Source organism: Tribolium madens, unplaced genomic scaffold (assembly GCF_015345945.1).
Source record: "Tribolium madens isolate multiple individuals breed KSU strain unplaced genomic scaffold, Tmad_KSU_1.1 Scaffold_91;HRSCAF=231;Tcas5.2_LG7, whole genome shotgun sequence".
NCBI lineage: Eukaryota > Metazoa > Arthropoda > Insecta > Coleoptera > Tenebrionidae > Tribolium > Tribolium madens.
In genome coordinates, this window is record NW_025401063.1 from 14421165 (window position 1) to 14434900 (window position 13736).

The window sequence follows — 13736 nt, forward strand, 5'->3', positions numbered from 1 at the left end:
AAACTACAAGAAAAAATGATCAGTTTTAGAACCTTTTCGTTGTTTTTTCCAATAATTACGCATCATTTTCGAATTTTCTTTTTTTTTTTTTGAAAGAAATTGTTTAGAATTATTACCCATAATTTCAATACAACGTTTTCAACAACAAGTGATAAGAAAATTTCAAAGCACTGCGGTGGAAGAGAGCCACTAGTAAACTGCAAAGAGTCAAAAAGTAAACAAGTTATAAAATTGTACGTTTTCAATATATAAGTCCCTACCACCACCCTAAAATTTAGCAAAACCCACCACTAAACCTTGTTTTTCAAAATTTTCTGGAACTGGGTTGCACCTGGTTTATCTGAGCATAATGACTAATAATGAACCAAAAAAAAAGTCAATTTTTCTCTTGATTTTTTGTTTTGGCGTAAAATGAAAGATATATTTTTTAAAAAATTTATTAATAAATAATGATAGTTTTTGTTAAAAATGACTTTGTTTTTTATTTTAAAGCTATTTCTTTGAATTGCTATTTATCAAAATTATGTTTTTCCCACACTTTTTTTATTTAACTTGCGAAAACTCATTTGTCAAAGTGACATTATTGTCAAAAAATTTTTCTAAGTCCAAAATCAAGAGAAAAATGAACTTTTCTTTCTACTGAGCTAGAATCTGAATCTCTGAAATAAGAGAAACTCATGGATGGTGAAATTCTGTTTGTTTACTTTATTTCCATTTTATGACTAAAGGGACCACGCACCAGGTAGAGAAGGTCGGATGATTGACAGCTGCCACAGAATAAAAATCTAAATAGAGTATGCAACTTACAGTACACCAAATCTGAACAGTTCATTCGGTACCCCATAGATGCGGTACCCTAGAGCCTTAACATTGTGTGCGGCGATCCTCTCGCTACTCGAGAATAATACACATGTCACAACTATACGGTAAATTGTGCAATGTTATAACATTTATAACTTTAACAATAATTTCAAGTCGTGACTTGTATTCGATGTAATATTACTCCAGTGTAATTGATAAAAGTGATCAATTACATAAAAATATTTAATTAGATAAAGCTTATCATTAAACATTTTGCCATGCACTAGACAAGGATACGTAGGAACACAATTAGAGATTGATTTTTCCGTTTCTACCAATCATAATTTTCTGCCAGAATAGCGTCGCCGCCAAGGCGTCAATGACGCATGATTGCTACTCTTTGAATGCCTGGCATCCACAGCGAACTCGTCAGTTTGCGTCCTAGTTTCGCGTCAGAAACAACACACGAGTCGTTTGTAACTTACACGTTTTAGTGTAGATTCATTGTGATATTTTAAAAATGGATACGACAGAGAAAAAATACAGGAAGGTCAATCCTGCTAAAAGCGCTAATGTGTTTTCTTTACTTACGTTCCTGTAAGTATACTGCAAGGTTCAAAGGCTTTTCAATGCAAATCAAACAGATAGAAGAGAAAGTATCAATACTTTCGATCGTTCCCGCTTATAAAATTACAATAATTAAAGAGATTTGCAAACCAAGCAGGTGTCACTGTCCTTGACTTAATTTAGGTCGAAAAATTGAATTAATATTTGCTCAATTTCTTTAGTTTCATTATTTAGATAATAGATACCTAGGTTTCACTAGACAATGCAGTACAAATACGTAAATCTCTTTTAAGAATACAAAGTGACTTTATAATTCTTACTCACTATCACCAGTAAAAATTTTGCCGATAACAATATTTAAACAATTTATTAACAGATTAATAAGTTTGTACGTAAATATTGATTGGGAACGAAAAATTCATTTTTTGCCCTTCACATGTCTACCTACTTGAGATACTAATCTCTCATTTTATAAAAAAGTTACAATGACACAAAATCATTAGGTACCGGATCTTCTACTTGGACTACTCTTAGATTATATAACATAACACAAAAAGACCATGTCGAATCATTTGCGGTCACAAAACCTCAGAATGTCCTCGTCCAAATAACAATCCACCTTCTTGCAGATACATGTTTCCAATATTCAAACGAAGTTTCAAAAACGGCGTCAGAGAAGAAGACCTTTTCAGGCCTTTAGATGAACACAATTCTCAGATATTGGGGGAAAAACTTGAAAAGGTTTGGACGGAGCAACACAGGAAACATAAAAAGTCAGCACTGCATAGGGCTTTATTTAAACTTTTTGGTCCTCAGTTTATCATTTTGGGTATTTTGAAAGGGATTGACGAAGTTATGTTGGTGTAAGTGTTCTTGAAGTGTAAACCACCCCTCGGCCCATTTCAATCGCAACTGTATTTTTGAGGTGAAATAGGTCACCAAAATTTAATTTTTCTGTGTAAAAAATGTATAACAACTACTCCACTATTTCATACCGAAAAAAACATTATAAAAAGTGTATTCTTTCTTTGTCTCAACAAACAATAGTACACACTGCATACAATGAAAGAAACTGAACTTTAACCTACTCGTATGCTAGCCTTGCATTTTTCGCACACCTGGGAAAATTTTTCTAAGATAAAGTCAAGTGGTTGTGGTGTCAAAATCTTCCAGTGATTTTTTAAATGGGTATTTGGCAGCACTCGCATTTAATTTTAACGAAAAACAAATGCCAAGTATTAGAAATTCTAATTCGGGCTATTACAAGGAATTTATTTATTCAAATCAAATTGATTGAACAAAACCTAAATTTTCTTTCCGATTTGTCACTGAAATTTTATCATTTTAACGTGATAAATGTATGAGATTATTTCAAGGTTTCACATTTGTAGATACAAAAACATAGATATTTTAAATCAATACATAATAAAATTGTTTAATTAAAGAAACAAATGATTGTTAAAAGCAGTTTCTTGAAGTATCAAAACACATGTTCAACATAATCTTAATTGCGAAAATTAAATTCATTGCTTCGAGCAAAGTTCATTCAATACCTCCTTTTCAATCGACTGCCAGTCTATATTAAGATATAAATTTTTCTCATTGAGCAATTTTTCCAGAGTATTAATTCCCTTATCGATCGGTCGCTTAGTCTCTTACTTTGGAGGGGGCCGAGACGATATATCTGAAACTGAAGCCTACCTACAAGCCCTGGCAATAGTTTTGTGCCTTGTATTGGACGCCTTTATAAGTCACCCATCCATGATGGGTTTTATGCACATTACCATGAAAATGAGAGTTTCTTGCAGTTCATTACTGTATCGAAAAGCTCTCCGATTAAGTCAAACTGCCTTAGCTAGTACAACAATCGGTCAATTAGTAAATTTACTATCTAATGACGTGAGTAGATTTGACCAAGGTTTCTTATTAGCCCATTACGTCTGGATAGGGCCTATCCAAGCCGCTGTTGGAACATATCTCATTTATCGAGAAATAGGAGTAGCGGCTTTTTTTGGCATAGGATTTCTTCTATCTTTCATTCCAATGCAAAGTAAGTAAATCGATGAGAATTAAGGTCAAGGCTCACAATAATAATTTTCAGTTTGGTTGGGGAAAAGAACCTCAGTTTTAAGATTGAGAACGGCCTTAAGGACGGATGAAAGAGTTCGATTAATGAATGAAGTTATCTCAGGGATTCAAGTAATTAAAATGTATTGCTGGGAAAAACCCTTCTCGCAGCTTATCGCCTACGCTAGAAAGTTCGTATCGCATTTTGTTTCTCCTGTTGTTGATTTGAAATATTTTAGGAAAGAAATGAACACAATTCGAGCACACGCCTTTCTATTAGGTTTAATCTACTCGTTTGAAATGTTTGTTACTAGAACCTCGGTATTTATAAGTATTTTGGGTTACGTTTTGCTTGGATCATACATCACTGCCGAAAAAGTATTCACAGTGAAAGCAATCTACGATGTACTTAGACCTGTCATTACGATACTTTTCTCAGTTAGTATTACCTCAATAGCGGAGGTCAATGTCTCAGTTTTGAGGATCCAGAAGTTTCTTTCTTTCGCGGAGCATGAACTCGAAAAACCCAAATTATTCAAGAATGGTGTTAGTAAAAATGGTAGTAACGGTTCGCTTGTGCCTTACCACAGTCCTGTGGAAATCAGACCAAGAATTTTGGTAGAAAGTGTGAATGCTAAATGGTTAAAGACAAACAATGAAAGCACTTTAAAAGATATAAATCTCAGTATTTCTTCTAACCAAGTCGTGGCTGTGATCGGACCAGTTGGGAGTGGGAAAAGTAGTTTATTGAATGTTTTTCTCAAAGAGTTGCCTTTGGAGAGTGGTAAACTGGATATACAAGGTACGATTTCTTACTCGTCCCAAGAACCTTGGCTTTTCTCGGCTAGTGTACGCCAGAACATTCTCTTCGGAAATGAATATGACGAAGAAAGGTATAAACAAGTTGTTGAAGTTTGTGCTTTGTTGTCCGATTTTGAATTATTCCCATATGGGGACAAAACCTTAGTCGGGGAAAAAGGGAAAGCTTTGAGTGGAGGACAAAAAGCACGGATTAATCTTGCCAGAGCTATTTATAAGAAAGCCGACATTTATCTCCTTGATGATCCCTTATCTGCTGTTGATGCCAATGTGGGAAAACATCTCTATGAAAGGTGTGTTAAAGGGTTCCTCAAGGACAAAATCTGCATTTTAATTACCCACCAACTTCAATATTTAAGTAGTGCTGATAAAATAATCATAATGAAGGATGGCAAAATTGAAATGCAAGGGACATATACAGAACTGCAGACTAGTGGTTTGGATTTTGCTAAATTACTCGAACAGTTTCATATAGAAGAGGAAGAAGAGAAAGATAAGAAGAAAGCAAAGTCGAGGCAAAATTCGGAATGTACCGTTGAAAAAGAAGAGGAAAATGAAGAACCATCCATTGAGAAAGAACAAATGAAAAGTGGGAGTATTAAAGGAAAGCTTTATTTGGAATATTTAAGAGCAGGTGGAGGAAAAATTATGATAACTTTACTGGCGTTAGCTTTCCTTATCGGTCAGTTTATTGCAAACGCTGGTGATTATTATGTATCCTACTGGTAATTATTCACAATTGACGTGTTGCCAAATTCTAAAATAAAACATTTTAGGGTAAATTTAGAACAACAGTATTCGGAACGAATCTTGAACAATTTGACCAAAGAAAATGAAACTCTAGAGCGACTTCCCATTATTTTTACATATTCAGGGATTATCTTAGGAACAATAATTTTTTCTGTCGTCCATTCTCTTTATTTCATGTTGTATTTCATAATTGCGTCTATTAATTTGCATCGCATCAGTTTCTCAAGCATAATTAAAGCGACAATGCGATTTTACAACAACAATCCTTCCGGAAGAATTCTTAATAGGTTTTCGAAAGATTTAGGATACATTGATGAATATATCCCGCCAGTTTTATTCGACGTCATTGAAGTAAGTCAAGAGAAGTGAAAGTGAAACAAATTAAACACTGCTTGTTACAGGTTGGGTTAATGTTGATTGGTGCTCTTTTCCTGTCATTCATTGTTGATCCTTGGCTCTTCGTACCTTCAATGATCTTAATCACAATCTTCTATTTTTTAAGAGTTGTTTATATACGAACTAGTAGAAGCGTGAAACGAATTGAAGGAATCAGTAAGTATGAAAATTATTTACAAAAAATTTTACCATTGGAATTGCAGCAAGAAGCCCGATTTACAGCCACTTAACCGCCTCTATGCACGGCTTAAGTACAATTCGAGCATTTTCTGCTCAAAAAATCTTAATCAACGAATTCGACAATTTCCAAGATAATCACAGTGCCGCTTGGTTCCTTTTCATTGCTTCAAACCGATGTTTCGGTTTTTGGCTCGACGTGATTTGCATTATTTTCTTTGCAGTTGCAATTTTCGTTCTCATGTATTTTAACAAAAGCATTTATGGTGGCGATATCGGCTTGATTGTAACACAATACATCATGCTTATTGGTTCCTTACAGTGGGGAATGCGCCAATGGAGCGAATTAGAAAACCATATGGTCTCAGTGGAGCGACTGTTGGAGTATCGAAGCATCGAAAGCGAACCCGAACGAAAACAAATCACGAATTTACCCAAAGAGTGGCCACAACAAGGTCGAATCGAATTTCAAAACGTTTATCTCAAGTACAATCTTTCGGATCCCTACGTTTTGAAAAACCTTAACTTTATAGTCGAACCGAAAGAAAAAATCGGAATTGTTGGCAGAACTGGAGCTGGGAAATCCTCAACAATCACTGCTTTGTTCCAATTGTACCCCATTGAAGGAAGCATAATTATCGACGGTGTGGATACTACGAAACTTCCTCTTGAAGAAGCTAGATCAAAAATCTCGATCATTCCGCAAGAACCGGTCTTATTTTCCGGAACTATGCGAAAAAATTTAGATCCATTTGAAGAGTTTACGGATGAAATGCTTTGGAATGCTCTAGAACAGGTCGAATTGAAAGATGTGGTGTCGGAACTTCCGGCCGGTTTGCATTCCAATGTTTCGGAAGGGGGGTCAAACTTCAGTGTTGGGCAAAGACAGTTAGTTTGTCTTGCAAGAGCTTTGATAAGAAATAACAAAATTCTGGTCATGGATGAAGCAACAGCTAATGTCGATCCACATACTGATGCTTTGATTCAGAACACGATAAGAGACAAATTCTCGAATTGTACTGTTTTGACCATAGCCCACAGGTTACATACTGTCATGGATTCGGACAAGATTTTGGTGATGAATGCCGGATCTGTCGAAGAGTATGACCACCCGTACAACCTCCTAAGGAAAGAAGGAGGAATTCTTCACAACTTGGTACAAACAACGGGAAAAGCGACTGCGTCAAACTTGGAAAATATTGCAAAAGAAGTGAGTAGAAACCCTCATATACTTGATCTAAATTAATCAAATTTGTTACAGAGTTTCGAGAAGAAAATAAAGACAGAGTGAAGCCTTGCCTATTCTTACACATTTCAAATCTGTGATGTTTTCTACTTAATTATTCCATGCCCAGTATTGTACCATACAAAACAATAAAGCAAAAATAACCGATTAACTAAATATTTATTTTCACTTAAAATAATACAAATCAAGCTTCGGTTTCTTCTTCCGACGCTTCAGCTTGTTCTTCTGGAGTGCGCAAGTCGATAGCAAACCTTTTTCTTTTGCTGCCATCAAGCTTTGATTGTCTTCCATACTCTTGGAAAGCTGCAGCTAGAGCGTATGTAATTTGTCTCGCTTGATTTCTCGATTCACAGACGAAACTGTGACACACAAAAGGGATATCGCTTCTAAGATCAGTATCTTTGACCACAATCATACTGAAAACTCTGGTATAGACCAAATCTTGTACACCGTATGATATTGTATCAATGGGAAACATTACAGAGGGAGATTTTTCTTTCTTGTTTGTAATATCTTGGAAGGAGAGTCCTTGGAGGTTGATTTCGAGCTTGACAATGGAGAGAACTTTATTTGCAGGCAGATTTTTCGCCAAGCTTACTAAATAATCAACAGGTTTCCGGGTATGTTTCATTCCCCAAAGGCCCTTAGCTGGTTGGCTTCCTAAACAAGTAACAAATCGAATTATTGGTATCGATAATCGATAATATTGCTTACCGAGATACTTCACTGTAGCTTGAAACGGTAAATCTTTAAGGGAAACGACTAGCTCTTTATCGGCCATTGCGCGTGTTGTCTCTGAATTGACTATATTAACACTTTCACTAAAATCACGTCACATTATTATAACTAAAATAAAACAAACGTTCCGCTGAGTTATTTAGTAGTGTTGAATGAACATCCTTCCTGTATACTAGTCACTAACGTACTTTTTACCTGCCCCCTATCCCCACCTGTCAGATAAAAACATCGTCACTAAAATACAGTCTGATAAGACAAATTTAATTGTTTGCTCAATGATAACCGAAATTGTTGCATTAACGCTTGCGCTGCCTACAATAATAATTGTTGATAGAATCATCGTAATATTGTAACTGAAAACTTGTCTTTGCTACTTATGGGCCAGGTGAAAAAGCAGATGGTACGCGCATCTGCACGCCAAATCAAACATAAAATACAGAGTGATTTTTAAAAAACCGCAGGTGCTTTAGAATTTTTATTTAAAACAGTTACACAAAATGCTCATTGTGATACCGAAATAGAAAAATGGTTTTTATTATTTTTAAATTTAAATTCGTTTCACGATTTTTTCCTAAGAGAGCGTTTTTGCTAAGTACAGAAAATGCCATCAGTAATTGTATTTCAATGGTGTCTTATCTACAGAGATAATTAAGCGATTTTCAAGGTTTATTTGCACCTAAACTATAATTTCTTTGTGTTTGGAAAATAATAAATGATTTAATTTTTAATTAATATAGCCCCCAATTCACCTAATTATCTGCAGTTTTGATTAACGTAAAGGTCTTTACCTGCTGCATTTTCATTATTAACTCCCTTTGAATTAAAGAAAGTATAGGTGTAGAAAAAGGGTACATATACAGGGTGTTTACAGTCTTGGAGTTGAAAATTGACCTAGTAATAGAAGAGTACAGAAATACTGTAACCGAGAAAAAAACTCACTATCAAGAATGTTATTTAACTCCAAAATATTGGTACACGGTTTGAGGGTCACTGGAATTATTTCCTTGTTAACATAAAATTGTATTATTGCAACAAATAAAAAAGATCGTATCCATGACAATGAAAGAGAAAAGTCACTTCATAGTTTTGACACTGTCATCATTTGATTTGCATTTGCTTTAGTTTTTATCAAAATTTGAAGATCTTCTGTTTAATCTCTTTCAGCGAATGGTTGGTTCCCAATAGGTTTGATTCGTTTTTCTTTCTTAATTTTTCTCCAAATTTATGAACACCGTATGGCAAAATATTAAAATTATAAGTTGATTTCGTGATTATGATTTACAGAGCAGTTCTCAAACAAATAGTGTAAAATAAATAATTTCCTTTAACAACGTGAATTTTTGTTTTATATAGCGTATTAGTTTTCTTCTACCGTGAATATCATCTCATTTAAATTTCAACCTCAAGACCGCAAACACCCTGTAGATTTATACCCATTTAGATTAATATTAGTTTATTATATTAATGTTCTTCTAAAAGTTTTGTCATTTTATTGAAAGATAAAAAATAATAGGTAATAATGTAGAAATAACATGATTATATGGCTACTGTTATTAGCACAAATAAATTTAAACATACAGGGTGTTTCGTTTATAATGTTAAAATTTATACAGGTGATAGAATATTCAATTTTAAGATAAAAGTTTCTTATAAACATGTATCAAAAAATATTATATATCGGAGCTACATCCCCTAAAAGGGGTGTATCTTTTAATGGATTTTTTTTAATATTTCATAAACCATTGCAGATAAAATTACAAAATTTGGTACAACTGATAACCTTTATACACCCAAACGAATTCAAAGATAAAATGTCAAAATTTTTAGCCAGGAACGTCCTTGGTAAAAAGCACCCTAACTATTTTGGCTGTTGATTTTTGCCACTTTCAGCCACAAAATTCTAAATTTAGGAATAAATTAGGATACAACTTCTGTATTTCCTCTTCTAATAGCCTGTAACAAACTAATTATTTTTTCAACAGAAATAGAGTCAAAGTGCAAAATTCTTTCATAACTTTGAAATTTTTATAATATTTTTTTTACCTTACATGGCATTTTTCTCTGGAGCGCAAGTTCAAGCGCACCCTGTATTTTGACTTATTACTTGCCTAATAGATTTTAAAGATAAAAGTAATTTGAACAAAAAATTCCGATTACAATTTTCACGATAACATTTATCGATCTTTTTTGAAGAAGTTGCCACATCAGTCATTTGTAGGTTTAGCATCCTGTCAAGATAATTATAAAACCTAGATAGGTTTAGTAAACATATGTTATTATAATACATATAAAAATTCATTCATCTTTAGATTGCAATGTTTTTTTGTCTCAAATTTTATCAAGCTCGTCGTTTTTTTTTTCCCATGTAAGGTCAATTATTTAATAATAAATTGAAGCATTTTAAGTGTGTTTGCGTTTTTTAATAAACTTATTTTAAAGGCAATGGAAAATTTCAAATATTTTACCCTGGGTCGTTTCCAAATTCCTGAAGGTTGTCCTGTAATTCGTCCATTCAATTCTTGGACGATTTCGAGAACTAGATCTGGGCCGTAGAAAATAACAATTAAGTCAGAATTTGTCAATATTTCAATTAAAAAAAATGAGAATAGCTTTCAATTCTTGCATCCATCCCAAGCTGTGTGAGACCAAAAACAGTTCCACCACATCTGAAAGTATGAGAATACCTACATTATTACGCTACTGAAGATCTTACTTAATCTTCACCAACCATCTCCCACATATAAAACAGAGCCGGCAATTAACAGAATCATTGCTTCTCCACCCACCGAACTTTGCCAATACCTCAGGGTTGAAGTGTTACTCTTTGTTAGTGATACGTGATAAAAAAATTCAACAAAAATGTCAATTTTACCTCATGTGGTCGCCGCATTTATTTGTGGATTTACAGTGCATCTGGTGTTTTGTGTAAGCTCGAAATTTTGAAATTTTTTGGACATTATGTAACGTGCGAAATTTTTTGGAAATGTTCGGTTGATCGCATTCGGAAGACCCAATTCTCATAAAAATACGTACATGCATTACATCACCTTGATCCGTTAAAGAACAATGATGTGCTTAAGTGGGAAATTTCTCAACAATGCATCGCAAAACATCACAAAAACGTCTTCATTTTCAAAAATCAGAATTAGGATGTTCACCCGTCTGGAAATCCGGAATTACAATAGTGACGCGAGATACGTCGGATATTGTTTCCGGTTTAACTGATGACACATGATAACATTCGGAGACGCAGTTCAACGAATTTAATTAATTTCATTGTTGTTTTACAGCAATTGGATGGCTATATACCGGGACAGGACTACCCCATCTACAGCCAAGTTCCCCAGGGATTATCCTTCAGGTGCGACCAACGACTGCCTGGATATTACAGCGACCCAGAAGCCCAATGTCAGGTATCACTCTTATCATCCGAACAAAAAATATTACTGATCATTTAATTTGTTTCCTGACAAAATTATAGATTTAGTTTTCTTTTGAATAATCGAATATACAGAAGGCGCCAAAACTCGCGCCCCAAAAAAAAAAACTTTCAAGTAAGACAAGATGGAAAAAATGTTTAAAAAATGCTATCTGTCAAAAAAAAAGACATTTATTTTTTGACATTATTTTATGTCTATTTAATAATACTGATGTTCTTGAATATGTTTTTTATAATTATTTAGTAAAGGTACAAAAAATTTTGCCAATAAAAGCCACAAATAACATTAAACATAGATACAATTTATTCTAATAGCCTATAGCAAAAAAAATATTTTTCAAACAGAAATAACTAGAGTCAAAGTGCAAAATTTAAACTCTTATAACTTTTTATAGATAGAATTTTTTTTACATTTTTTCCATGTTCCTGGTTTCTTACCTCACATGGCATTCTTCTCTGGGGCGCGAGTTCTGGCTCAGCCTGTATAGTTTACCAGCCATATAAACTGCTCCACAAAAGTTAAGGAAGTGTGCAATAATTACAATAATTAATTAAATTAATAATTATTAAAAAAAATAATTAAAAGTGAGATAAAGGTAGATATCTTTTTACATTTTTGTTTTTGCTAGATTCCATAATGCTTAGAAGAATATAATTTGTTTGTTGTAAAAATAATGAAACTTCCTTAAGTTTTGTGGAGCAGTTTATTTTTTAGTAACGTAAAATTGGATTCGCAAATGTCTTTAGAAATTATCGGGAGCTCGGGGCTTTGCCGATCGCCCCCGTATAGAACTTAGACTTGATTCGCAATTTTTTTTTTTTTAATTCTGGGGACACTATCGGATTCGCAATTATTTTATTTATAGAATTGAACCATTATTGATTATTAATTTCTAATGTGTTATCGTCCATTTTGTTTAAGTATAGTACTTATAGAAAAAAGGTAGGTATTTGGTGTTTTGGACTGGTTATTGAAAATACAATTTTTCGGCAACGTTTTGATTTTTATTTAATCTTCATCAGACCGTCAATTGTTTTTCCAAACCCAAATTGCCGGCCTGATGAAAACGTTCATGAGCAAAATGTTTTTTTGGTGGGTTGCCATTTAAAAAAATAAATATTTTTGTAGAACTCAAAAACAAAATAATAAAAATTTTGAAAAATTTTATTTTTGATAAAACATCACATTTCTATAGAACTTTATAATTCATCAATTAGTTTTTCTAAAAAATAAATACTCTAAGCAAAATACGTGATTTGATCTGAAAAGTAGATACAGTTTTCTTAGAAAGGGTTAATTACTAGGTTATTAAAATGGCTTGTCTCACGCCAAACCAATTTATTTATTCTTTCATTTATCGTATGCAGTATTTGAGGATATTGTGTATTAGAGGATAAAAGTTTATCCCAACTTTGATTTTTTATTGTTAAAAATTTTGCATATCGATGAATATTAGGCATATATTGGAGCATATGTTTTTAAATATTTTGTGCATATTTTTGTGAAAATACGTGCATATATATGCGCATATTTACGAATTTTTCGTGCATATAATCCGAGCCTTAGTTATCACCAATATACCAGGTGAATAAAAAGTATGGAACCAAACGTTTTTTGCTTAAACTATTAATTTTTTGGAAAAACTAATTGATGAACGATAAAGTACATTAAAGATGTGATGTTTTATCAAGAATTAAATTTTTCGAAATTTTGTTTTGTTTTTGAGTTCTACAAAAATTTTTAATTTTTAAATAGTAACCCACTATAAAACTATTTTTCTCATAAAGGTTATGATCTAAGGATTACAACTATCTACTTCATATTTAATTTTTTGAAAATTTTTTTTTTATAAATTGCAATTTTGACTAAAAAAAATCGCATAACTCATAAACAAGACAAAATTTTGTTCTCAAAATACTATCTCATTTTTTATATTACGTTAATTTATATTAACTAATATTTTCTGAAGACAAATGATTTAAAAAAAAAAACGCTTGTTTCCATACTTTATATTCATTCTGTATGTGCAATGTTTATAACCAACAATACTCGGTGTATAACTGGTTGTAGCATTCCGTAGCAATTATTTTGCAAAACTATTGTTGTTCATTGTTGTTTAAATTTAGGTATGGCACTGGTGTCTTCCCAACGGACAACAGTACAGCTTCCTTTGTCCCAATGGTACAATTTTTAATCAATTTGCGCGAGTATGCGACTGGTGGTTCAACGTGGATTGCGCTGGTACTCCCAGCCTTTACGGAATTAACGAAGATTTGTACAGAATCCCACAGTACAACCAACATCCACAATAAAACCTCAACGAAAACAATAACTTATTGTATAGTCAATAAATTATCTCCTCGTCATTGTTCTCAGTCATTATTATCATCATCATATTTTTCGCATTGAATAGCTGTGTCAAGCATCTTTTCATTTAGTTGTAAATAAGATAAAATTTTGTATTTTTGTAACACAATTTAAATAAAACAAATGGTTTTAAGCGATTATCGCAACGAAACTAAATTTCTAATAAAAGTGGTAAAATCTGACTTTCTTCTTCTTTTGTTTACAAATCAATATTAGATCGAAAGTTATAGCTTTGTGGTTTTAGTATTTAATTGACGTCAATGAAATCAAATCTTAACATATTTTAAATTTTTGATATTTAACAGCAACGATGCATGAAATTAACAAAAGCGAGTGTTATATCATTTGTTAAAAACAGATATAAAGTC

General features: G+C 32.9%; 3 protein-coding genes across 4 annotated transcripts; 2 read left to right on the forward strand and 1 right to left on the reverse strand.

The window, feature by feature from the left end:
• The first annotated feature begins 1247 nt into the window (after nucleotides 1–1247).
• Nucleotides 1248–6974, forward strand: LOC123012235 (probable multidrug resistance-associated protein lethal(2)03659). Of its 2 annotated transcripts, XM_044410123.1 has the most exons (9): nucleotides 1248–1398; nucleotides 1998–2231; nucleotides 2988–3418; nucleotides 3470–3626; nucleotides 3675–4979; nucleotides 5031–5355; nucleotides 5406–5556; nucleotides 5604–6787; nucleotides 6839–6974. In XM_044410123.1, the coding sequence occupies exons 1-9, from the start codon at nucleotides 1322–1324 to the stop codon at nucleotides 6866–6868; spliced, it is 3894 nt and encodes a 1297-aa protein (XP_044266058.1). In that variant the 5' UTR covers nucleotides 1248–1321; the 3' UTR covers nucleotides 6869–6974. The 2 variants fall into 2 exon arrangements, with proteins under 2 accessions (XP_044266058.1, XP_044266056.1); XM_044410121.1 differs by lacking the exon at nucleotides 6839–6974 and having other exon boundaries at nucleotides 5604–6823.
• On the reverse strand, nucleotides 6966–8451 carry LOC123012242. Its single transcript, XM_044410134.1, has 2 exons — nucleotides 7538–8451; nucleotides 6966–7483 (listed from the first exon to the last, which is right to left on the reverse strand). The coding sequence occupies exons 1-2, from the start codon at nucleotides 7602–7604 to the stop codon at nucleotides 7008–7010; spliced, it is 543 nt and encodes a 180-aa protein (XP_044266069.1). The 5' UTR covers nucleotides 7605–8451; the 3' UTR covers nucleotides 6966–7007.
• Nucleotides 8452–10029: 1578 nt separating this feature from the next.
• On the forward strand, nucleotides 10030–13506 carry LOC123012244 (U-scoloptoxin(01)-Cw1a-like). Its single transcript, XM_044410136.1, has 3 exons — nucleotides 10030–10486; nucleotides 10852–10974; nucleotides 13128–13506. The coding sequence occupies exons 1-3, from the start codon at nucleotides 10421–10423 to the stop codon at nucleotides 13311–13313; spliced, it is 375 nt and encodes a 124-aa protein (XP_044266071.1). The 5' UTR covers nucleotides 10030–10420; the 3' UTR covers nucleotides 13314–13506.
• Nucleotides 13507–13736: the final 230 nt, after the last annotated feature.

Coding starts and splice junctions, on each gene's coding strand:
- LOC123012235 (XM_044410121.1), top strand. CDS start 1,322: ATGGATACGACAGAGAAAAAATACAGGAAGGTCAATCCTGCTAAAAGC. Junction 2,232..2,987: donor ATTGACGAAGTTATGTTGGT/GTAAGTGTTCTT, acceptor CAATTTTTCCAG/AGTATTAATTCCCTTATCGA. Junction 4,980..5,030: donor GATTATTATGTATCCTACTG/GTAATTATTCAC, acceptor AAAACATTTTAG/GGTAAATTTAGAACAACAGT.
- LOC123012244 (XM_044410136.1), top strand. CDS start 10,421: ATGTCAATTTTACCTCATGTGGTCGCCGCATTTATTTGTGGATTTACA. Junction 10,487..10,851: donor CAGTGCATCTGGTGTTTTGT/GTAAGCTCGAAA, acceptor GTTGTTTTACAG/CAATTGGATGGCTATATACC. Junction 10,975..13,127: donor ACCCAGAAGCCCAATGTCAG/GTATCACTCTTA, acceptor GTTTAAATTTAG/GTATGGCACTGGTGTCTTCC.
- LOC123012242 (XM_044410134.1), bottom strand. CDS start 7,604: ATGGCCGATAAAGAGCTAGTCGTTTCCCTTAAAGATTTACCGTTTCAA. Junction 7,484..7,537: donor AGCTACAGTGAAGTATCTCG/GTAAGCAATATT, acceptor TTACTTGTTTAG/GAAGCCAACCAGCTAAGGGC.